Here is a 24,322-nt window from a genome sequence, read left to right as displayed (position 1 = left end):
TTTTAAGTGATACTTACAGATTTTTAATTCTTTTTGAAAGAAGGTTAGCTTGTTTTTTGGAAGCACCCCAATGAGACAATTGAGCAGACCAGATGAAATAGGAAAAAGTCAATCCAAAACCAACTTTCTGGCTTGACAACTGCCTTTACTTTGAACAAGACATATTTTTGCTTTCCTTTTTTTATGACAACCTTTGGCTTATAATCCCTTTCAGTACCTCCACTGCACTATGAAATGGCAACTTAGTATGGTTTGACACCACCCATTTTTTCAGTCTACAATTCCCTGAAGTTTGTAATTTCTTCTTCATCAATCCAAAGCCTCCCTATTGTAAGAAAGGCAGACATGGTAACAGATCTCTTTCTCAACACTGACAGTGTATTTCCTTGGATGCAAACACAAAGCTGACTTGGCTAATGTGGCTAGCACAGGTCTTTCCCATGAGAAATCCTTTTGTGTTTTATAAATAAAGATAAGGTTTGGATGTTATTAAAAACAGTGTCCCAAGACTTGGACGGTGCAGACCTGGCCAATCAGGCCTAGGGGGAGGTTTTTGATTGACCAATCTGGGTGACTTTTGAAAACTATATATATGATGAAATCAAAACAATAAAGGCCTTTTCCTTCTTGCCACTGAGAACTGACTTCCTTACTCTGCTAGCTGCTCAACAGCGACAGGCTAATCACTCAATAGGAACAGAGCAGTTTGATGCTAGAAAGCCTGCCAGCCAACAAAGCAACTGCAGGATAATAACAAGTCCAAAGATGAACATACATTCCTTATCAGTTGCCATAATTCTGAATGCCAGCACACTACTGAACTCCTTGCTGTAGTCATCCAGTTATCTAGATTTCTAGATATTAAAAATATTGCTGTGATTAAAGAATGCAAATGAATAATGAAAGAAAATAGCAGGGCCTCAGCTTCTTGCATGTGTTGGCACCATATGTCTTGGAGAACATCTATGTGTGAAAGGTAACTGGAGAGGTGAAAATGATGTCCAGAAACTCACCACAGTCTGTTTCTTCTGCAGCATTTCTAAATGCTCCACGAGTCCTTCATCAGCCACATCGAAGGGCGTCTGGCCCTGGTGCAATGAGAGAACACAAGAGGATGTCTGAGATGGCACAGTGGTAATATTCCAAAACGTTCTATTTACCAGTGAATATGCTCCACATCCTCCCTCCCCAAATGATGCGTGACACTGTTTCACTCCAGAGCAGGGAAACCCATGTGACAGTGATCATGGAATCACAGAATCACTTTGGCTGGAAAAGACCTCAAAGATCATGTTCATGTTCAGTGAGCAACTCTTACCAGGCCAGTGCAGTTCCCTGGCTGCTGCTGCTTAAATTCAACAGCCAGATTATGTTTGAGTTTCCAGGTTTTTAAAAAGAACACTCTTGTACTGGAGGGAATGTGATCAACCTCTTCTTTTGTTGGATACCAGGGAAAGGTTCTTCCCCCAGAGGGTGCTGGGCACTGAACAGACTGCCCAGGGAATGGTCATGGCCCCAAGGCTGCCAGAGCTTCAGGAGTGTTTGGACAATGCTCTGAGACCCAGGGTGGGATTGTTGGGGTGTCTGTGCAGGGCCAGGGGTTGGACTGATGATCCTTGTGGGTCCTTTCCACCTCAGGATATTCCTGATTCTGTGTTACTTTATCACCATGTATTTAAATGTTCTGAAAGGCTGCCAGCCAGCCAAAAACTTTGGGATCCATTTCCACATCCATGGGCATTTACAAACTAAAACAAATCAGAAAAACTACTCTAGGGCACAAACCAAGAAATTGGTTACATTTTCACCATAACTAAAGCTCTAAAAGCCATTTTATTAACAACACATCATGAAATCAAATGGCTACAGATCAAAAAAAAAGGGCAACCTTGTCCATCTGACCCAGCAAGGACACCATTCTGGAGTAGAAGGAGCAGGCAATGCAGCAAATACAACTGTGGCTGTTTCAAGTATGGCATGAGACAAGACCCCACACACATCCTGAACTCTTTGGAGAAGCACCTGATGGCATTTAGAAATAAAAGATTCCCCATATTTTGGGTGCCAAAGAGCTCACCAGGCTGGAAGGTCTCATCATGAAGACATTTGTGTTCTGGCAATTTCCAGCACAGCTAGATGCACTCGAACACATAGGGCTCTCCCTTATCACATCCTCCTGCCTTCATCCCCTGGTGCTCTCCTCCAAGCACATCCAACCTCCAATCTTCCCTGAGAGGCTGCCACAGCACACCTGACCCTGCTCCAGTGGGAAGCAGCTCACAGACCAGCATGGACATCCCAGCAGGGATGGGAACACCAAGAACAGCCCTAGAAAAGCTCTTGAAAATCCAAGTGCTCTTCAAGGAAAAACCTGCAACTATTAGAATGGAAGAGGAATGGTTCTTCTCCTTATCTTCCATTTTATTTTTCTTCACCCATGTCTCACAAATCTTCCATTTCCCTTTTTATTACCAATACATAGAACAGGGAGGATTTAAGGCTACCAGTTTCTCATGGGTTCACTTGTTTTCAGTGCCTTATACCTTAATATTAGTATATTACTTTGCACTCCAAGACTGCTTGCTGCTGTTTAATTTGTCAGGATTACACTAAGTCAGGATGGCACAGATCAGCCCCTATTCTTTCTTACAACCTCAGTCCTAAAGTTTATTCAGGTCATATTTCCCATAATATTTGAAATCTTTTCTGCCTTCTGCCAGTCGAGATTCTTCATTTTCTCATGTTTTTAAATGCTCCAGTGCACAGGCCAGGAGAATTGCTGCGACTTTGTCATGATGTTGGATCACAGTGTTGGAACTCTTATGGAGACCCCACTTGGAGCTCTGTGTCCAGGTCTGGAGCTCCCAACTCAGGACAGACCTGCTGGAAAGAATCCAGAGGAGACCACTGAATTGACCACAGGGCTGGAGCCCCTCTGCTGTGGACCCAGGCTGAGTGAGCTGGGGATGATCAGTCTGGAGAAGAGAAGGCTCTAGGGACACCTTAAAGACCCTTCCAGTACCCAAAGTGGTTTCAAGAGAGCTGAAGAGGGACTTTGGACAAGAGCCTGGAGGGACAGGACAAGGGGAAATGGCTTCCAACTGCCAGAGGGCAGGGATAGACGGGAAGTTGGGAAGGAATTGTTCCCTGTGAGGGTGGGGAGGCCCTGGCACAGGGTGCCCAGAGAAGCTGTAGTTGCCCCTGGCTCCCTGGAAGTGCCCAAGGCCAGGCTGGACAGTTCCAGTGGAAGGTGTACCTGTCCATGGCAGGGGGTGGAATGAAATGAGCTTTAAGGTTCCTCCAAACCCAAACGAGTCTGGGATTCTATGATTCCAAGATCATGCAGCAGGCGATAGTCAATATTAATCTGGCTATAGAATACCCTGTATTAGTTGTGTACTGACCAGCTTGTTCCTGATGTCCATGTCACACAGAGCCTCAGCCAGGATAGAACATGCTTCCTTTACTCCCCAGTGAGCAGCAGCATGGAGTGGAGTCCAGCCATCATTGTCCTGGACGTTCAAATTAAAGCCAGCCTGGATCAGGAGCCTGAGGAAAGCAGCAGGATTGATCTCTGCTCATCAGAAATGACTTCCTGACAGAGCAGAGTTCCCCCGTTAGACACAGGTGGGCAGCCTAGCTCCCCATCAGCCAGGAACTTCTGGATTTGTTTATTAACCCAAGCAACATTCCACTTGATGTGCTCCAAACTGTACTGGAAAGGGCAATGAACGAAAAGTGACTTTCCTGTAAAACCTGCTGGAACTTGTCAAACTGATAATGTTCCCTTTCAGCATGTCCTGAATTGGGAGAACACCTTGATTTCTCATCTGGCATTGGTGACCCAGTCTGAACTCCAGTGGAGGAGAGAGCCTGGACTTGCTCAGGCACTGAGCACACAAACAGCATCCCTGCAAGTGCCATCCCTGTGCCAGGGAGCCAAGCACAGCACCTGCCAGGAGAGGTATTTGGGACCTGGAGCTCGAGCTTGGTTCTCCGAGTGCACAAGGCCACAGTGGGGTGGTCAACAAGGAGACCAGCAGGACTGCCAGGGAAGCACCAGTGACACTACTGTGATTGACAGAGGTGAAATTTTTACACTAAACAACCCTCATTTGGATTAAACAACCCCAAATGCATTTTCAAGCAAATCTTCCATGAGTGAACCTGCCTGGGAACTCCTTTCCTCACTCTCACTGCTGTGTCTCTTCCACCCTCCCTTCTCCATCAGAGCAGAACAGTGGTATTTCATGGCACCTGGAGCTCGAATATTTAACACTAAAACAAACACAAGAGAGTCAGGGGCAGTCTGGAGCTCCAGAGCCATGTGCACACTGGTGTGGCTGCAATCAGGTGACAGCACCGAGCAGTTCCTGTATCAAAACTGTTATCCAAGTTGCTTAAATACTGAGGAACATCCCAGGGGAATTCTGTGAGTCTAGTAAAACTGCTCCTGAAAACTGCCATTGTGGGAAATTCCACCATCCAGAGCCACCTTTGCACAGCGTAAGGGAAATCCAGCACGACCCCAACACGGCTTGGAAACTCCTGCAGCTTTACACCGATGTGCTACTGTGCTAAATAAAACACAGTCACAGCAGAGCAGCTGTGGGCTTCTCTGTGAAAGAAATTGTAAATTAGGTGCTGAGTTTCTGTTGATTTTCCAGCTGGCAGAAGGGAGGAACAAAGCTGCTAAGAGACTCAAGGTCACAGACAAATTCCATGTCTCGTTTAGAGTTAGCTGGCTCCTGGCTGTCAGCCCCTTTGGTTTAAGTCACTAAAGCTCTGGATTTGAACTTAAGCATGACCATCACATACAGCAGAGTGAAACAATGTCAGCCTGCTTTGAGATGTGTTTATCATTACCACAATTAATGCCAAGGAGAGGCTGTCCAGAACTCAGTCACCCTGCAAACACTGAACTTCATCAAGGAGCACTGGATACATAACCCTCCCCTGACTGGCCACGGGACCAACACCTCAAATTGAGAGATATTACATTTCTATTCACATGAGCTGTGTTAGATTCCTGTTCTTGGGCATGGTACAGGCACAGGCAGCTCGTCACTCAATTATAAGCTCTAATGACTGAATACAAATCAGAAACACAGAGTACAATAAAACTGCTTGAGCTCGATATGAAGCAGCTCTTACACATCAAGTCATGTCACTTAAAATTATGAAAACTGGGATTAAGACAGATGAACACTGAAATCCAGAATGGATTTTAATGTAGGCAATAGAGTAACCTTGTAAAGAGACTATTTACAAGACCATGTAGTAACAAGACAAGGGGGAATGGAATTACATGGACAGAGGGCTTAGACTAGATATGAGGTAAAAATTCTTCCCTATGAGGGTAGGGAGGCCCTGGCACAGGTTGCCCAGAGATGCTGTGGCTGCCCCATCTCTGGAAGTGTTCAAGGCCAGGATGGATGGGGCTTGGAGCAACCTGGGATAGTGGAAGGTGTCCCTGCCCCTGGGAGGAGGTGGGACAAGATCAGCTTTAAGGTTCCTCCCAACCCAAACCAGCCTGGCATTCAATGATCTCTATGTTTATGGACAGCTTCACCCACACATAAAGAGCAGAGAAGAAAGCTTTACTGTTGGAAACCTTAATTTGACATTACCTGTAAAAATACTAATGTTTTTTACCAGGATACCCTACATTGGGCAAGTTTATGTTCATAATATTCTCGTTGTGGCAGGGCAGCAGAGCTGTCAGGTGCTGGAATCCCTCTGTCACTGCAGCAGCAGTAGCATGAAGGGGCAGAGAACAGTGAGACAAAGGTGGACACTGCATTTTCCTACCAGACTGGTCATGTAAACTTTGTGGGTGTTTGTGACTCTCATGCAGTGTGTGTTGTCACTTTGTATGCCAAAATTATACTTTTATCCCCTAATACTGTTTAGCTTGCTAGTCCTAAAACTATTTAAGAGTAAAAATTAGACCTTGTAATTAGAAAAATTAGAGATCTCCTAATTTATGCCTCACTCTGAAAAGCCTTCATTACTTCAAAAAGGCCTGGAGGTATGAAAGGGAATCCTCCAGTCCCTGTGTATTTCTGGGTGAACCACTGTGGTTGGACACTTAAAACCACAGAGCCTTTTGAGAAACAGCAGCCTGAAAATCTCAGTAGGGAACAAATTTCTCTCAATGTAAAGCAAGATGTCTTCTTCAGCCTTAATTCCACACATCAGCCTTGGGAGGAGCTCCTACCTCATGACTTCAGAATAGCCCTTGGCTGCAGCAACATGAAGAGCTGTGGCTCCTGTCCGGGGCTGCTTTATATCCTCAATTCTCCCACTGTTCAGCCACTGCCGGGCATCCTGGAGCATTTGCTGCTCCTCTTCTTTCCTTGACAGGTCTAGGTCTACTCCTAAGGGGATGAAGCACAGAAGAAGAAATGAACAAGAGATGAAAGCTCTTAAGTACTTGTTAAATTTACCCTATATTTCATTTGCTATAAAATATTAGAAAACTATTTCTGATCTTCCACAAAACAAGTAGTAAAAGCCTCTTCTACGATCTGGGAGAGCTCCTGTGTCATTGACAGAGACTTCAAAAACTGAGTTAAAAAATCTGAAAACTGGGCCAGTGGTTGCAACCCAGCCCAATTAACTACAAACTCAGCTGTGCATTAAGGGTAGAAGGATTGAATTCTACACAGACTGTGTCCCAGACTGAAACAACAAAGTCATGAACATCAGTTTAACTGACTGAATTGACTGTAGTGAGGGTATAATCTACAGGAAAGGTCTGAGGACTTGATCCTCTGATGTCTTCTGCAAGAGCAGGGTGACCCCAGCTCTGTGCTCTAAAGTCAGGATACTCTGCATGTGACACACAGGGATCTGCACTGCTCCAGAGGCGTTCCTGACAGGCATGCTGAGAGAAGTGCTGAGTTATTCCACTGAGCAGCAAATCCCCAGATTCTGACAAAATACGATTTGAAATCATTTTGATAAGAGAAGGCCAGAAGAAACCTACTCTCATGGCTTAAGTGACTGCTTACGGGCAGGTGGAGACGTGGAGAGGGAGGGGGATGAGGTGGAGGGGGAGGTGTGTCTGGTTGACAGACTGTGTTAACTGCTATTAAACCAACGAGAGGCAAAACCAACTTTGACTTGTTTTTCTAAGAGGAGTTTTCACAGTAATGAGATCATGGAAGTGCAATAAATCAATCACAAGTATTGATACCAATCCAAACAAGGTTAATCAGGGTAGAACTCTCTAACTCACTTAAAAATCAAAGCAAGAAGATGACAAATCTCAAAAATCAAGAAGGGTGCTAAAGAGCAAATGTCCCTATGGATTAGTACTTTGAGTATAAGAATGACATGATTGCCAATTAAATTATGGGGCATTAGGTTTAAAACAGAACCAAGGAAAACAACTGAGAGTCTGAGCTGTGAGACCTGCTGCTGCAGGATGTTGCAAAGATCAGAAATAAACTGGCTTCATACCAAGAACTAGACAAGTTTGTAGCTATTACACACAATGCTGAACATGCTGGAGTTCCCAAGGTAGGGCTGCATGAGCTCAGGAAATAGAAAGCCACGGGGCATTCATGAGCAGACAGAAAGCCCATTTGGCTCAGGAATTCCTGGAGGCACGGTGGCTTGAGGCTGGGAGGGGAATTGTACACACTTGAGCTGTTGTTCCAGTCTGCAGCAGGCATCTGCTCACAGCCCCTGCCGAGGACAGGCTGCGGAGCTGGACAGATGCTTATTTAAAGTTCAACTCAATTTCCTCCAGCAGTTATGATCCTTTAAACTGTGTGATGGGAGTCTTGTCGGTGGAGACAGATTGTTGTTTCAGGGCATCTTAGCAGGATGCCACTAATGTGGTGAAGCAATACAAGCAGAATCCCAAAAAGTGTCAGGCAAAATACCTGCAGATGAGGCAGAATTACTGCCTCGATGTCCTGTAAGGTTTCAACCACATTATTGACAGGTTTGACAGCATTTAAGAAGCCTGAAGGTGCACAAGCCCACAGAACCTGGTGAGATACATCCATGGGTCCCAAGGGAGCTGGTGGAGGAAGCGCCTGAGCCACTCTCCTGTTTGAGAATTTGAAGGACTCTGGTGAAGTTCCTATAGACTGGAAAATGGGAAACTTAACCCCCATTCTTAAACAGGGAAAAGAGGAAGACCTGAGGCACTACAGGTCAATTGGCTTCTCCTCTGTGCCAAGCAGGATCATGGAGCAGATCCTCCTGGAAGCTATGCTAAGGCACATGGAAAGTAAGGAGGTGATTGGTGACAGCCAACCTGGCTTCTCTGAGAGCAAGTTGTGCCTGACAAATCTGGGGGCTCTGGAACATTAACAAAGGAAACAAAGCAGCAAGAGACTGACCCCTTCATAACTATACCTAAAAAACCTTAAAAAATAAAGTAACCACCATGTGTCAGAATGTATCTGATAGAGGGGACTGGATTCAATCCAGCATGCAAGCAATCCTGCACAAACCTGCAGGAATAAAATAATCCAGACTGGAAAGAGTCTTCGGGGGTCTGTAGACCAAACCCCTGCTGGAGGAGGGTAACTTCAAAGCCAGATCAACCAGCTCAGATGTGAATGCTGAGCTGAGGTTTGACTACATCCAAGGATGGAAGTTCCAGGAATTCCTTGGGTTCCTTTTCCAACATTCTTGATGAAATTCATTGACACGACTTAAACTTCTCACACACACATGCAGACATTCAACCACTCCCAAATTAATTCCATGAGTAAGAAGAAAATTTTAGACTGATAAAGCATTTCTTAATTTTAACATCAGTCCAAAACTATTCTTCAACCAGGGATGTTTGTGCAGGGGCAGCCTGGAGAGCAGCCCCTCAGCCAGGCACACCTGATGAGAATGGGGACATGGCAGAAGAAATCTTGTGAAAGAAGGATAAAGCATGTCATTCCAGGCCCAGAATACTCATTTCTTGGTCCCTGCTTTTGGCAGTCCTGTAGATCTCACCTCTATTACAGCAAGCCTTAGTGAAACAAGACCTTTCATTGATATCAGACGTCAGAATTCAATCTCACTTTAAAAGGAACTAGATCTGATGAATCAGATTTCATGGCTGTTGTGTCTTGCTTTGGAGAATCCCAAGGACAGAGACCACAAACCTCCTGCATCTGTTCCACTGTCCTGACAGCAAAGCAAAATGTGTCTGCTGCTTCCTGGGCCAGATCTCAGATCTCAGATCTCTTCACCTACAGACGGCAAGGCAGCAAGACTCTCTTACAGAAACTCCTAGGGGCTCAACTCTCACATATTCAAGCCCTTCGTTTACCTTGTTTCTTGACTTGCTCCAGAAGCATGTCCTTCATGGCTGCCTCCTCCGCGATGTCAGACGGCACCTCACCCTCACTGTTCACAGCAGCCACGTTGGCCCCGTGGCTGATCAGGTACCTGCAGCAGGGACACCCAGAGCAGCACATTACCTTGTGTGCTTGGCTTCACAGCAATGACACAAGCAATCAAACAGCAGCACAAAGTATTCACCTTTCTCATGCAGGTTTAATTACCAAATGAGGACCTTATTCTTAGCCAATTTCTAAACTAAAAACGTTCATTGCAATTGCAAAGTCCTTGCTCAGGGGCTCAGGTTTTTTTTCTCCATAGTTACTTAAATACCCCCATTCTTGCATTAATCTGGTTGATTACCCCTTTTCTTTTTTAAAGAAAGTAATAATAATTAGAAGAACAAGCATCATCAAGCATCATCAGTTTTAAAATTTGGCCTTTTATAACTTTACCAGAAGTTCATTCAAGAACAACAGATGTCTTCTTTGGCTTGTACATCTTTTAATCAGTAAAATTCTGAGAAGTAGAAGAAGTATCTGTTTAAGCATACAAACCTAGGAAGGTGAGGTTGCTTGGTTTTATAATCATTCACTTAAGAAATAGTTATCTTACTTCAAATTTTGGAAACTTTCTGGTAGCTGTGGTGGACTACATATATAAGCATGGTAGGGCTGGTAAAGAATAATGGGTTGGTGCTCAGTCTGGAGAAAAGGGGGCTTGGGGGGACCCTCTGGCTCTCCACAACTCCCTGACAGGAGGGGGCAGCCAGCTGGGGGTCGGGCTCTGCTCCCAGGGAACAAGGGCCAGGACAAAAGGAAACAGCCTCAAGTTGTGCCAGGGGAGGTTTAGGTTGGATACTGGAGGAAATTTCTTCCTGGAAAGGGTGGTCAGGCCCTGGCACAGCTGCCCAGGGCAGGGGTGGAGTCACCATCCCTGGAAGTATTCAATATATGAGTGGATGTGGCACTTGAGGTTTAGTGGTGAACATGGTGGTGGTGCTGGATTTACAGCCGAAATTGAAAGTCCTCACTTAACCACAGCACTGCTCACACCAGTCTGTCTGTGGTAAGGAAATGTAGTAGTCATGGAATTCCAGCCTGGTTTGAGTTGGAAGAGACCTTAAAGCTCATCCAGTCTCACACCCCACCATGGGCAAGGACACCTTCCACCACCCCAGGTTGCTCCAAGCCCTGTCCAACCTGGCCTTGGACACTGCCAGGGATCCAGGGGCAGCCACAGCTTCTCTGGGCACCCTGTGCCAGGGCCTCCCCACCCTCACAGGGAGGAGTTCCTTCACTACATGTCCCTGTATCAGCTGACCTATCTCCTTTTTGCTTGGCATTTTAGCTTAAGTATCTAAGGAATCATAAGACAATCATAATGGCAGCAGCAAAAGGCAACGAGCTGAAAGCTCCACCTTTATCTGCTGAAGTTCACAATTCAGTACCAAGAGAAAAGCACCCATTTTCAGCATTGCTTTCCAAAGCACTGTACAAGGCTCAGGGCATCCACCACCTGTCTAACTGCTCCAAAGAAAAAGGCATGGGGAAGTGTTATAAATACTCAGAATAGCACCAAACTCACTCTGCTATGTTCAGGTAGCCACAGGATGCCACTGCATGAAGAGGAGTCCAGCCCTCGTTGTCTTGCTGGTTCACATTGGCTCCATTTTCTACCAGGAACTTCACCATGTCCAAGTTCTCATCAATACAGGCCTGAGGGAGGAGGGGAGAGGATGTCCAGGGTGGGAAAGGTTTGAAGGGAAAAGGAAGAAAGGAAAAAAATTGTGTCAGTGTTAAATGAAGCATACAGTCGTTGACAGTTAATTGGCAGCAGGCAAATCCTGGGTTGAACTTCCCATGCTGTGAGCAAGCACACCTTCAAGCTTAGAACAGCTTCAATTTGTGAACTAAAAGAAATTAATTTCAGAACTTTCAAAAATTAATTGTAACGCAAGGGTTCCCAGATGAACAATTTCTGAATTTGCTCAGACTTCACTTTTCACCACTGGTATCTTTCCTCTCTCTCACACAGTTCCCTCCCCACAGCAGGGACATTGAAATGACGGGTCTCCATTAGTTTTAGGTACAGCATCAGATCCCTCTAAGCAAGGCCAGTTGTGTGTTTACTTGGATTATACTGGTCCTCCAAACATCAATGAATAAATGCCGTAACAGTGAACACAACGAGGCCTCGCTAGGGGCAGGAATGAGAAGGGAAAGCAGCAGCTCCAGGAGCCAGACTAAAGCAGCCCAGTTACAGAGGTAACCACTGCAAAAGCAATTCTAGAGAACTTAATAACTTCTTTATTTAGCAGTATTTCTTTGTTTTCTTGAGTCTAACACAGTAAACTTTCGCTGTTTGTTCTACAGCCTCATGAGCTGCTGAAGAGAATGACAGCCCTTGATTAGCTGCTGTAGTCATTCCTGAGCCCGCATTTACAGAGAGCGCCCTGCTTTGAAGTTGCCAGAAGAAAACCTAGCTTGATTTTCAAGTCTCAGCAGTTCTGTTGGGTGGAATTCCTCCTTCCTCAGATTCCTGGCTCCAGCATGTTCTGCGTTGCATTTACAGTTCACTAGAAGCTGCTATTTAAGGATGAGCTGGCAACTTAATACACACATCCAAATGCGTGTGCCTCTGCTGGGAAGCACACGGCATGACCAGGAGGTGCAAGGACTGATTTTTATTGCATGTCCATCCCCAGCCAGAAACCCAGCTCCTCATTACTAGAGAGGGAAAGAGCTTGTCCAGAATTCCTCCAAAATTCCAATATTTGATCCTTTTGCATAGCTTCATGTGGGCACATCTATTTCTTACAGTAGTCAGGTGACTCCCAGATGATCCTTCTAAAATGAGCAGCACTGACTATCCATCCATTCCTGTCCCAGCAAGGAATGAAAATGAGAAAATGAGGAAATCCTCCCTAACCAACATCCACACACACCAAAAAGAAACAATCCTGGTTCATCAACACGTTCATCTGTGCCTCATTGCTCATGTCAAAGGACAGGCGTGTCCTGCACCAGCTCTTGCTATTTCTACTGCAAGTAGAGTTGGACTCAGTTATCCTTGTGGGGCTTTTCCAACTCAGGACACTCTATGATTCTCAGTGCAAATCCCAAACTGTCCGCTTATGACAATCACAAGTCACTCCTCCATTTGCTTGGTTCACAAGCAGCCATGCCTTTGAAATCTTTGAAACAAGCCCAGCTTTGAAATCTCCATGGAAGCACATTCCAGATAAGTAACTCCTAGTGCAGGTACTTTACTGTAAGCATGAGACGACACAGGGAGCATCCATGGCACTCGGAAAGGATGCCCCAGGAGCAGGCTCAAGTCCCAGCTGAGCCTCTGCCGAAGTGTCAGCATGTTTTCTGGCCCTGCCTTAGAATGGTTTACCTGAACCTTGGCCAGAAGAGCACAAGCAGAAGTCTAGAAGTTGTTTTCTTTAGGGGCTGCTCCAAACCCAGAATGACTGAGTCCATTCTGGACTGGCCCCATCCCCTTTGCTCAGTCCATCAATGCTCTCCCACCCTCAGGCACAAAACAGAGCTGTCCTGTTAACCTTCCTCTGAGGGGCTTCCCTTAGATTTTTTCAAGCAGCAGAATTGGGAAAAAAAACCCAAACAAACCCAACACAAACAAAAAATCTAGGGGACTGAGGAGCATCGCCATGGAGGAGCCCCAGGTCAAAGCATGATGGGGCAAGACAAGGTTACATCTTAGCAATGTGGATGCAAACCAGGTTCTACCACCAACCTCAGGAGCAAGGGTTTGGTCTTCCTTTATTTAGATTATCTGGTCTGACCCCCTGCTCAAAGCAGGGTTAAATCTTGTTAGACCATGCTGCTCAGGGCTTGCAACAGTTCAGTGTGCTGGGATGGAGACTCCCTATCCCAGTGCTTCACCATCCTCTCCGTGGGTAATTCTTCTCACAATCTAATCAGGATTTTCCTTGGAACTTGCTCCTCCTGCTTCAGCTATACAGATGTAGCTGCCAAGCGTCAGCAGGCGATGAGGGCAGGAAATACAAGCCAAATATTCCTACTGTCCAGGGGAACTACTGTGTGCCCAATATGCATGTGATTAATTTTAAAACATACTGTAGAAAGGACGGACTCCTGATTTCCATAATACAGCAAACTACACAAACACATCTGTAAATGTCTTTTGTTTTACCAACACACTGAAATGAAGCAGGAAGGTAAAGGATGCGATGCACGTAGAGATAGGCAAGGATACACAAGGATCCATAATAATCCCTTTTCAGTTCAAGGAGAAATTCTTTGACAATTCAAGTCTGAGCCTGCAAACCCACAGCTAATCTCTGTTTTACTGCCACCCATATTTATTGTGATTTACTTGAAGCCTTCCCCCAATACACCTCAAATAAATTGCACTAAACATCTTTCTGATGAATTACTTACACTTTGACCTGAGAACACCACCAGTACCAATCATGTCTCAAATAAAGCTGACTTCATCTAATAGCATATTGCTCCGAGAATAGCCAGGAAAGGTTCGCCCACACAGTGGTTTTCTTTTGAGCACAATCCCTTCTGGCTGCCCACAGCACTGGAGACTCACAGAGGAATTTTATCAGAGGGGCTCTGCCAAGGCAGTGAGGCGGATGACTCCTGCCTGTGCACACTCACAGCTCTACTGGGTTTGTTCAAGTGTTACCTGCAGCTCAAGTGTGAATTTAAATTTAGACTGAAGAATGTCTCTAGAGTGTGAGCTTTGTACGTATTTGATAGAGAATTGTATTTACATTGTTTATCAAATACACCCACTACATCTGCATAGCCTGCGAATCAGCCAAGGGAAAAGCACGGTTCTTGCTCAAGCCACTGAATAAACTGAACTCTGAAGTTAAATACCTGTTTAAATGCATAGAAGAGTCCCTGTCACACTTTTAAATTTCTCCCTGTTAGTGGCCTTGCTGTTGTGATCCCTATCCTGCCTGGTTCTAATGGAATGCATGCTAGAACCAGCAGGATAATGGGATCAATCCATACCTGTTTCCACACGGAAATCTGCAGTGATTTGCCTCTCCCAGCTCCTGCAGAGTGCAAACAATGATGAGGTGCCAGAGCTCTGTGGGTTCTGGGGGATTCACCTCCCAAGGGAGCCAGGACCATTTAATACTTGCTGTCTACATTTATCACCAAGAGAAAATCAAGAGCAAAGGTGGAGTATCCTTAAGGGAGCTGCAGAGTATACTTTAATACCTAAGAGAAATAACTCACCTCCACTCTCGTGCAGTTTATGAAAAGCTGCTGTTCAAGGTATGTGATCAAGGAAAAGCTGTTGTTCCAGGTATGTGATCCAGCCATGGGACACTGCCTGGCAAATACTGATTTTAGTATGAGCTATTGACACACAGGAATAGAACTGAGACAGAGTGGAGTAACGTGAAAAGTTTTTAAGTGACAAGTATGGCCTTGCCTACCTCAAATACCAAAATGCAAGAATTTCTTGCATTGTTGTATCATTACATGCTACTAATTACATTGGCAGAGATTTGAAAAAGTGAGGTGGAAGAGAAGTTTCCAAAACCAGCATTTGACAAAAATGTACTGAGTAACTCTTCCTCAGCTCTTACATGTTTTCATGTAAGAAACTATGAGGCAAGGGATTATTTACATAACTTTTTAGTAAGACACCCTAAACACAAAGCAAGAATTATGAGGCAAACAACTTGGATAATGAGTAAAATTGGTAATTTCTAAAGATTTTAGGAACTTTAGAAAGCCTCCAAAAATGTTATGACAGATTAAATGGCAGCTTTTAGGGGTTGCAATGTATTTCTGTGTGTACTTTTAAGGCATCAACTGATAACAGTGATGTATTACCAGGGAATTCATACTTGCACATATGTTAATGGTATTAATAGTTTCATACATGACATCATTTAAGCAAGATAAACACTAAAGAAAAAATTCTCTCTGTTTAGAAGTACTTAGGGCACACATTTGCCCACCTAAAAATTTTGAGAGCCCTGACTGCTGATACCCCTCCAGCAAATATCTGCTGCATGTTTTCTTGTGCAGAACTGCCAAAACTAACCATAACAAGCCAGCCTGTAAGAAAAACACCTGGGGTTCTGGGGTTCAGGGGGTACAGCTTAACATCAGGCTGAGCCAACTGGGTTACCTGAGGTTACTGGAGGAAGGAGAAGAGGACAAAGAGGAAGTAAAGGGGTAGATATGTCCTCCTTTAAGTACTACTAATCCTCCAACCTTAAATTTAGGAGAGTGGGTAAGTTCAGTAACCTGAGAGGATCTATTGCTATGCAGAGTTCTCTTCTCTTATTTGATCCAGCATTCCTTGGGAACATGGTAAGGACCACGACCTCGGGAAGCAGAGTCACAAAGCAGACACCTGCCCTCCGCCCCCAAAGGGAGGGGAGACAGTCAAAAGGAGTTGGTTGAGAAGCAATGTTGCTTTTTTGGTGGGTAGTTACTTCATGTGAGGAAACAGTCTCTCTCTTAAGCTGCCCTTGGAATCAGCCATGAAGAAAAATAGAGGCATAGGCTTAATTCTTTCCATTTCAGGCCCCACTAAGCTTCAGTTGCTTGGTTCACATGTAGGAGAGGCTGAAAGCAAGGTTAACTACAGAGCATAGCAATTTTGTCTTTAAATTTTTAATTCCTTCTTTATCCTCTGCCTCTGCACAAGCTCTTAACACAACCTTCAGGGTGAAGTGACAGGGTAAAGGGTGAGTATCTTTCCCTCTCATCGTGGATCCTCAGCAGGATAATCTCTTGCCATCCCTGTATTTTTCTTGGCAGTTGATAAGCTTCAAGGGCTTCTGGAACGGCACTAATGTATTACAGTTTTAGCAGTCCTTGATGCAAACCGCATCCAGTGCCCAGAATTACCCACTCAAAGCGCAAAGAAAGTTGGCTCATAGGATTTAAATCCCAGGCATCGCTGGGCAAGTCTCCATCCCCAGCTCATGGTGTTCCTCCAGCTCCTGGCAGGGTACCAGCATTTAGCAGTTTTTCCATAGGGAGGAAGTGCTCAGTTTCTAAAATTTGCAGATATGGCGTATTAGCTTCCCCCTCTCAGCTAACAGGTGGAGCCCTTTCCAGCCAGGGACACTCGCTGCAGATTTGAGTTTTGCCAGGAGCTGTTGCCAAGGCATTCTTCTTCCGAGCATGAAGTTTACATTACAGTAATGAAATGGGGACACCAGGAAACGGGACAGAACAACTCAGCTTGTCTGGCAGGGCTTGTCCAGCAACCAGACAAAATCTGATCTTATCTTGAATGAAACCTCATTATTACAATGGTGTTGTGTTTGCTCTTTCCTCGGAGCACCCAGAACACACAAGCACCACTGAGCCCTGATGAGTATCAGCAACGCACCAGCTCTAGCTGCCTACCAAGGATTTGGTTTGCATATCTCCTGGGCATCCCCTGGGAGGGAGATTGGAAGAACAGGGAGGAAAAGGAGACAGATGGGATGAGACTGAGGGTTCAGAGCCTGGGAATTGAGCTCCAAGAAGGTGTGAACAGTGTGACACTGCTCACTTTCTAGGGGTGCATCACATTTAGCAAAGCCCCAGCCTAGGACTGGTGTTACATTCCACTACATATTAGATACACACAGGATAGCAGCGAAGAGAGCAACTAAACCACCTGACAAATTCCTAAAAAATTGCTTGGGATCAGCTGAGACGGAAAAAAAAAAAAAGTGTAACTTTTCACCTCCACAAGGAGAAAAGTGGCTACAAACCCAGAAGAACACAGAAGCCAGGCAGTTACTGCACATCCTCAGTGCTGTCACAGGCACCCACGTGAAGGTGGTTGTTTTCTCCACAACTTGCCAAATTCTTGGTGGTTTAACATAAATACAGAAACAACATTCAGTGCAGCTGTTTGCGGGCAGAACAGCTCTGGCCAGGATATCAGTGAGAGCTGCTCAGCAGCAGGGCCATGTCCTGCCCTGTGCCTGCACAAGGTGCTGGTCCTGCCAATAGCAACACCTGTAACAAAGGGAAACCTGGTTGGGAGCACAAGGCACTGCTCCCTGCAGCCCCTGTGAGCCAATAGCTAGTTTACAAATAGTATGTCATATCCACCAGTGTCATATGATCAGGGGATAAAGCAGCATGCAGGAGTTTGGAATCAGCCAGCCAGGAAACCTGTAATAACTGCTGTGGGCTAACTTTGGTTGTGTTTAATTCCCTGGTGTTCACTATGTGGTTGGTTGGGATTTGAGAGAGAGAAGCCACGCATTTGCTCAAGGCAGAAGGAAGATGCAGAAAGGGGGAAGCAGAAAGGGCTGTGTGCTTGGCTGCTGTGTGCTGGTATTCTACTATGAATACCCCAGTCTTGTGACAGAACCCAATCTCAGTGACTTCTCTGTGCACGAGTGAAAATCTCCTAATCCTACCATGTCGGATCTTCAGGTAGCAATCGCCATGGTTCCCACATGGAAATCATACTTGGCAGTTCTACTTGTCACACATAAATGCAATACATAAACTGGCTGCTCAGGCACATGCTGGCTTTTTAAATGGTACACGAGAGACCCCAAGCCAGGAGAGGCCATGCATCAGCTCTTCTTTACTCCAGGAAATACCCATCTCCAGAGCCTCCTAGCACTGTGGTACCTCTTGCCCTGTGCAAAATGCTGCTGCTGCTGCTAAATCAAATTGCTCATGAAACCCCCATTATTAATTTTTCTACTGGACATTCCTCCAATCTAGAAATAAAGTGTTGAACCCTGTTCAAAGCTCTCTATATATGCAGCCCTTCCCTGACACTGTTTTGCTTTCCTCTGTTCCATCACTGATCCAAATTTCTGTAACTCTTGACTCAAAGTATTAACAAACACCTCAGATTTTTCCATGCAACCCCACATCCATTATTCTTGCACTGATCTTCAGGACCTTTCTCCATATATCAGTGTGCCCAGAAAGCCACTCCATCCTTCCATATGGTAAAACCACTCACAATTTAGATGTTGAGACCTCAGAGCAGAGACCATCTACTATTGTTTGAAAAGCACTCAGCTCTCAACACACCCCAGGACCAGACAGGTACAGAACAGCAACAGATACACCATGGAATCACTGCCGTTGGAAAGTACCTCAGGAGACTCCTAACCTGGTGCCTCCACTATCAGCAGTGAATTCTCCTCACCTTTCCAGGCTGTGGATTTATGTGTGGATTATCAAATGTGTGTGCATATATGCTCATACAGACATACACAGACATTTATTCCTCGAAAATACAGGGAACTCTACAGTTGTGGGGAAGGACAAGAAGACACAGATTTGTGTCCTGTGTCTGCAGTCATTCTGATCCAGACCTGACTCACCTTCATGGCTTCAATGCTTTATGTGCCCAAGCCTCTGGCTTTCTCCTCCTAAATGATGTCCTCATGCTGACAACGTAATGTAGACTCATTTGGGTGACAGAGGTTGCACCACCCAGGAGCTACAAGAGATTCTGCATCAGACATGGTGTCATGGCTTGACCCTGGCCAAACACCAGGCATAAACAACAGCCGCTCCCTCGCTCTCCCCTGCCACAGCTGGGCAGAGGAGAGAAAAAATTAAAAAAAAAAAATTAACAAAGTGATCGTGAGTTGAGATAAGGACCAGGAGGAAACACTCCAAGGACAAAACAGGTTCAACTTCAGAGTTACAAAGTGTATTTATTACTAACAGAGAGAGAGGGTGATAATGAGAAGTAAAATAAGGCTTTAAAGACACCCTTTCTTCCCACAACCGTTCCCTCCTTCCCACTGACAGGTCAGGGAACAGGGAATGAGGGGTTTGCTCAGTTCATCACTGAGATCCTCTTCTGCTGCTTATGGAGAGGAGTCTTTCCCCTGCTGTGCTGTGGGGTCCCTCCCACAGGTCACAGTTCTCCATGAACTTCTCCAATGTGGTTCCAAATCTCACCAGCAGCAATCGTCCCAAACCAGCTGCAATGTGAGCTCCTCCCACGGGCAGACAGTTCTCCCCAAACTGCTGCCACATGGGTCACTGTTCCATGGGGTGCAGACCTCCAAGGACAGGCTGCTCCAGCCTGGAAGCAGGGCCCCCTTTCTCTCCACTGGGACTCCCACTGGACCACAGCCTCCTCCAGGCATCCACCCGCTCTGGCGTGGGCACCTCCCTATGGGCTGTGGGTAGATCTCTGCTTCCCTTGTGGACTCCGTGGGCTGCCGGGGGACAACCTGCTCCTCCATGGTCTTCACCACGGCCAGCAGAGGAAATTCGGCTCCGGTGCCTGGAGCACCTCCTCCCCCTCCTTCTCCACTGACCTTGGTGTCTCCATGTTGTATGCCTCATATGCTCTCACCTCCTCCTCTTCTCTGGTTAGGAAAACCAGTGTGTGTCTTTGTTTTGATTTTCTTCTTAAATCTGTTATCACAAAGGCATTGCTAACATCTCTAATTGGCCCAGGCTTGGCCAGCAGCATGGCCATCTTCAGAGCCATCAGGGATTGGTTCTGCTGGACATGGTGGAAGCTTCTGGTAGCATCTCAGAGAAGCCATCTTTGTGGTCCCCCTGCTACCAAAAACCAGGCCAAGCAAAACCAACAGACATGGGGTGAAAAAAGTGTGTGTTGTTCAGACAAACCAAGGGGAAACAGCAACAGCACATTTAAATTAATTTGCTTTGTGCTAAGTGAGGATTCAGAGTGAATACAGGCCATCAAATGCAGTAGTCTAAAAGCAGAATGGTTTGTGAGTGCATGCAAGTGCAGTCTGAATCCAGCCCAAGACCCCCACAAGAGCTTCAGCAGGTTTAAGGCCAGCTTGCCAGGGTCCCTCCTGCCCAGCCATGTGCTCCCACACCTTGCCTTGCACAAGATCAGTTTCATCCACATTTTCAAAATGTAAAGACACAGAGAGTTGTTGCCTGTGCAAGCTGGGTGGGATGTGCCTGTCCTTTCCCCCTGCCTGCAGACCAGCACAGACCCAGCAACACCAGGGTGAGCTGAACCCCACCCTCCAGTATCAACCAGCAGCCACAGGAGAACCCTCCTGGAGCCAAGATCTACCAGGTCACTCCTTAACCTGAGCTTTGAGAGGGTTTTCTTTACAACAACTTTTTCCTACAGGACTGGTGCAATGAGACCACCTTGAGTTTTGGAAATTGTTAAAATGCTCCTGCAAACCAGAGGCCAACACTGACACCAGCAGCACCATTAGCTGTTACACACTGGGCTGGAAGCACTGGCAGGGCAATTCAGTCATGCTATCACAGCACAGCCAAAGGGATTAAATGACAAGACTCACTTCTCTACTGTTCTGCTGTCATAAGTCTAAAATATATGGAACAAGGTTAGCCAGGAGATGGAGGGAGCCAGCAAATGCAACGCAAGAGTAAATACGTGATGTCAACGTACACCTCAAACCCACAAATGAAGGGAGGGCCGATGACAGCTGAACAGCATCAGGGTTAAATCTGGGAGCACAGAGAGAGGAGTTCACAGAAAACAAAGGGGAAAGCACTCCCAAAATAGCCTGGCAACTGTCAGCACTCAGACTGTCGGCACTGCAAGGCATGACCTTGCCATGGTGTCCCATGATCACAGCTCTGCTCTTAAGGAGCTCCTGTCAGAACCGGCACTACCCAAAAATTCCACCTCCAAGTGATCCCTGCATCTCTGGCAGCACAGATTACACTCATCAGTGATTTGGGGAACAACAAACAGCTCATACTGCTGCTCCTGCAAAACCACAGAGCTTTTTCACCTTCTCTTCTCTGTCTTCAGCCCCAGCTTCTGCGCGTCCTCATGCCTCAACACCCTGCACGAGCACTTCTGTACCACCAACCCAGCTTTAAAGTCTCTATGCTTTAAAATCCTTGGCAAATTTATTTCTGAAACAACTGCATTAGAACCAGCAGAAAGATGCAAATTCTGTTTTAAAAACAACAGGGAGAAAGGGAGCGAAATATGATAAAAAAATTCCTTTTCTAGTCTGATTAATTAGCTGTGGAGGTTCATTTTTTTAACAGCAGTTGAGTCATACTTCTCGTGTAAGCAGGAAGAGAGATATGGATTATGTCAGATTTTTCCATTGGAAAAAACCCCACAACAACGAGAAGTACTTAGCTGTATCCATGTCAGCCATCAAAAGAAACCAACAACAAATCTCTTACAATGATTAGCACAACAAAAACCCCAGCAGAGCACATGGGAAGAGAGGAATACGTGCAAAGGCATAATTATGCCACGAATGTAGCATTTCCAAGATGAAATAGCAGCATGAAATGTCAGGTGGAGAAGTGCTTTGAATAGAAGCCACATTTTGAAACTCCCCATGCCTTCATATATGCACTGGGCCATCAGCTTATTTAGAAGGAGGTAGATATAAATATCTGCTGCACTAAAGCAGAGATGGCTTGGCTAAATATCTGTGGAATTCTTTAGAATTGCCAGGACTCCTGCGTGAGCTGCAGCGATGGTGCTACCAGTGAGTGCTGAAGCACCACACTTCGCTTCCCCCCCGCTGGACAGGACCTGCCCTCACCAAGGCAGCCCTCAGAATGCCAAAGCTTCCAGCTCAGCTTCTGTGAAGAAACAGGAGCCACTGGGGGACGGAAAGAGAAGGTCAGGCTGGACACACACTCTGTGAAAGGGGGGGGAAATGGGAAAAAAGCTAAATTGCTCTGGTTTTACTCCTGCCAAGATGCCAGGCACAGGCATACAGGATTGCCAGCTCTTTGCCCCTCGTTTAATGTTTCTAACCAAAAAGCATTTCGGCAAACCTAGGAAGATCAGCATGGACCACACAGACATGGATTCACTATGCAATGAACCCCAGGGACCAGGGAATGGGCACAGCCTCAAGGCTGCCAGGGCTCAAGGATCATTTGGACAATGCTCTCAGGCACAGGGTGAGATTGTTGGGGAGTCTGTGCAGGGCCAGGAGTTGGATTCCATGATCCCTTCCAACTCAGGACACTTTATCGTTGTATGAACTCCTTCGGTCTCATATCATTTGTGCTCCCATATGTCCAGCAACTTGCACTGAATTCACCTCTCATCCAAACAGGGCCCAAGACACTGATTTTCCAAGATACTTCCACAATGCTCCTCCTCTGTGGCCGATGCACTGGTTTGCCATTTTTGTTCACAAGCCCACAACACAGCTCTAAACCAGTGCCAGGCCATGTGAGACTGACTTCAAAATTCAAGCTAGGTCATCATTTTACTCCCTTCCTACCATCATCATCATCCCACTAGTTCCAGTATGATTTTTAATACCCATTATTTCAACAGCAGTCGGAGGCCAATGCTTTGTAACATCTGAGAAGAGCTTGAAATGAGTCCAGTATGTGATCAACTGCCAACACTAAAAGTCTTTCTGTCACTAAAAAGCAGGGACTGCCAGTTTTATAATGGTGTGGAGCAGCACCGGCTCTTCAAGTCTCACCAGTTTAGTCATTCTGACCACTAAGTACGTAATTTCTCTCCCCCTCAGCCAGCGCTCCCTGGCACTTGATCAAGACAGTCTATAGAAAATCTTGCCCTTAAATTACTGAAATTTTCGTTCCTGCCCAAAATAACTTTGTTTCGTAATTAGAAAGCTCACAAGCATTTCACTTCTATGTGGAAAATGGAAATTTACGTACTGCAGTTTTGCTTAGCAAAGAAATGGTCTGCTAACAATCCTTTGTCCTGAGAGGTACTCCATCAGGCGCTACACTGCACTACTTAATGCAGTTCCTAGAGATTTCATTTTCACAACACAAGCAAATATAGATAGGGTTTCTGCCATCATCTCTATAACACAAACATATTCTAAATTTCCAAGATGCAGCCTTAGATCAGCTTCAGCCAAACCAAGGTGGTGTCCTGCAGCCCAGGGCTGACATTTGCCCTGTTGTTTTGAAGGGTCACTGGTGGTGGCCGAGCAGCATGGTATGGCCCATGCCAAATGGGGACTCTCCTTGTCAATAACAGGGAAAAAAAAAAAAAAAGAAAAATCACTTTGCAGCCCACTTGGAAAGGTGGCTCCACTCACACCACACCTGTTGGAAGGGCAAGGTGGGGTGGGAAGGCAAGGCAGAGCCCCTGTGCTCTGGCAGAGAATTCTCTGCAGGAAGAGTCTCTCCCAGTCTTCTCCCACCCTGTCAGAGACATGGAAAAACAGCTGCAAATTATTTTAGCTCCAACTTGGCAAACTAAAGGTGAGATTTGTGTTGCCTAACTATAGAACTCAAAGGCAGACAGAGAAATCTCTGCTGGTCACTCCAGGCTTTCTTTAGTCTCTGGCACAGCAGGATTTTGCAGCAGGCTCTGCTGAAGCCAGGGCTGCCTTTGCCCTGCCTTACACCCTGCCAGCAGACCCTCTCCCTCAGCAAGGACACTGACACTCATTTGATACCCCACTGAACAGATCCAAGAGCTGAACTGGCTCACAGTAGGACCAGACAAACACTTGCACTGGTATGAAAGGCACATGACAGGAGCAGCAGGAAAGGCAGGACTGAGATAGTCTTAAGCTGCCACATAACCTCTTGCTAATGTCAAGACAGACAGCTCACACTGCCTAGGGCCCAGGGAAAAACGCATTTTTCAACACAGAAAGCATCCAAGTCACTCCAGGGCTGGCACTGCTTTCACAGAAACCAGCTCTACCTTACAGACACCAAAGCTCATGTAGGAGAGAAGTTTCATGAGCTCCTGCAAATGCCAAAAATGCTCAATTAGCACTAAGTGACTAGTGAGCAGAAACCTCAACACAACTGCAGGTGAAGACCAAGAGGAGATTCCTTGGAGGAATTCATTGTCAGTTTATCCACAGGCCCTTGATTTCTGTCATCCCTGTCTTGCAGCCACATCAAGTTTTGTTTCAAGATCTCACCTTTGTGGTCAGAAAAAAGAAGTTGGTATATAAAAAGAAAAACATATAGTTAGTAATTCTATTTATTCATTTTCCTTTCCAGTCTGGCAGCATATGGGAAAGTTTAAATTTGCTAGTTTGTAGCAAATTCAGTGGCTAAAACCTCTCTAAAGATCAGTCCATGGGCTC

At 45.7% G+C, this 24,322-nt stretch overlaps 1 protein-coding gene across 12 annotated transcripts in view; it reads right to left on the bottom strand.

The window, feature by feature from the left end:
* The window catches only part of PPP1R12B (protein phosphatase 1 regulatory subunit 12B), a 131,577-nt gene that overhangs the window by 84,642 nt on the left and 22,613 nt on the right, over nucleotides 1-24,322 (bottom strand). For all 12 annotated transcript variants that reach the window (XR_014856576.1, XM_085082816.1, XM_085082826.1 and 9 more), the window contains exons 2-6: nucleotides 10,891-11,021; nucleotides 9,293-9,411; nucleotides 6,221-6,380; nucleotides 3,405-3,549; nucleotides 1,014-1,088 (exon numbers count right to left, since the gene is read on the bottom strand). Coding sequence is in view for 11 of the 12 variants with exons in the window: in XM_085082816.1 (XP_084938942.1) it covers nucleotides 1,014-1,088; nucleotides 3,405-3,549; nucleotides 6,221-6,380; nucleotides 9,293-9,411; nucleotides 10,891-11,021 (630 nt within the window). In the remaining variant the exon portion in view is untranslated. The remainder of the gene's footprint in view (nucleotides 1-1,013; nucleotides 1,089-3,404; nucleotides 3,550-6,220; nucleotides 6,381-9,292; nucleotides 9,412-10,890; nucleotides 11,022-24,322) is intronic.

This window comes from Lichenostomus cassidix, chromosome 26 (genome assembly GCF_008360975.1).
Source record: "Lichenostomus cassidix isolate B80296 chromosome 26, HeHo_3.0, whole genome shotgun sequence".
Classification (NCBI taxonomy): domain Eukaryota; kingdom Metazoa; phylum Chordata; class Aves; order Passeriformes; family Meliphagidae; genus Lichenostomus; species Lichenostomus cassidix.
The sequence above is the reverse complement of the archived record's forward strand: the minus strand, read 5'-3'. Positions and strand labels throughout refer to the sequence as shown.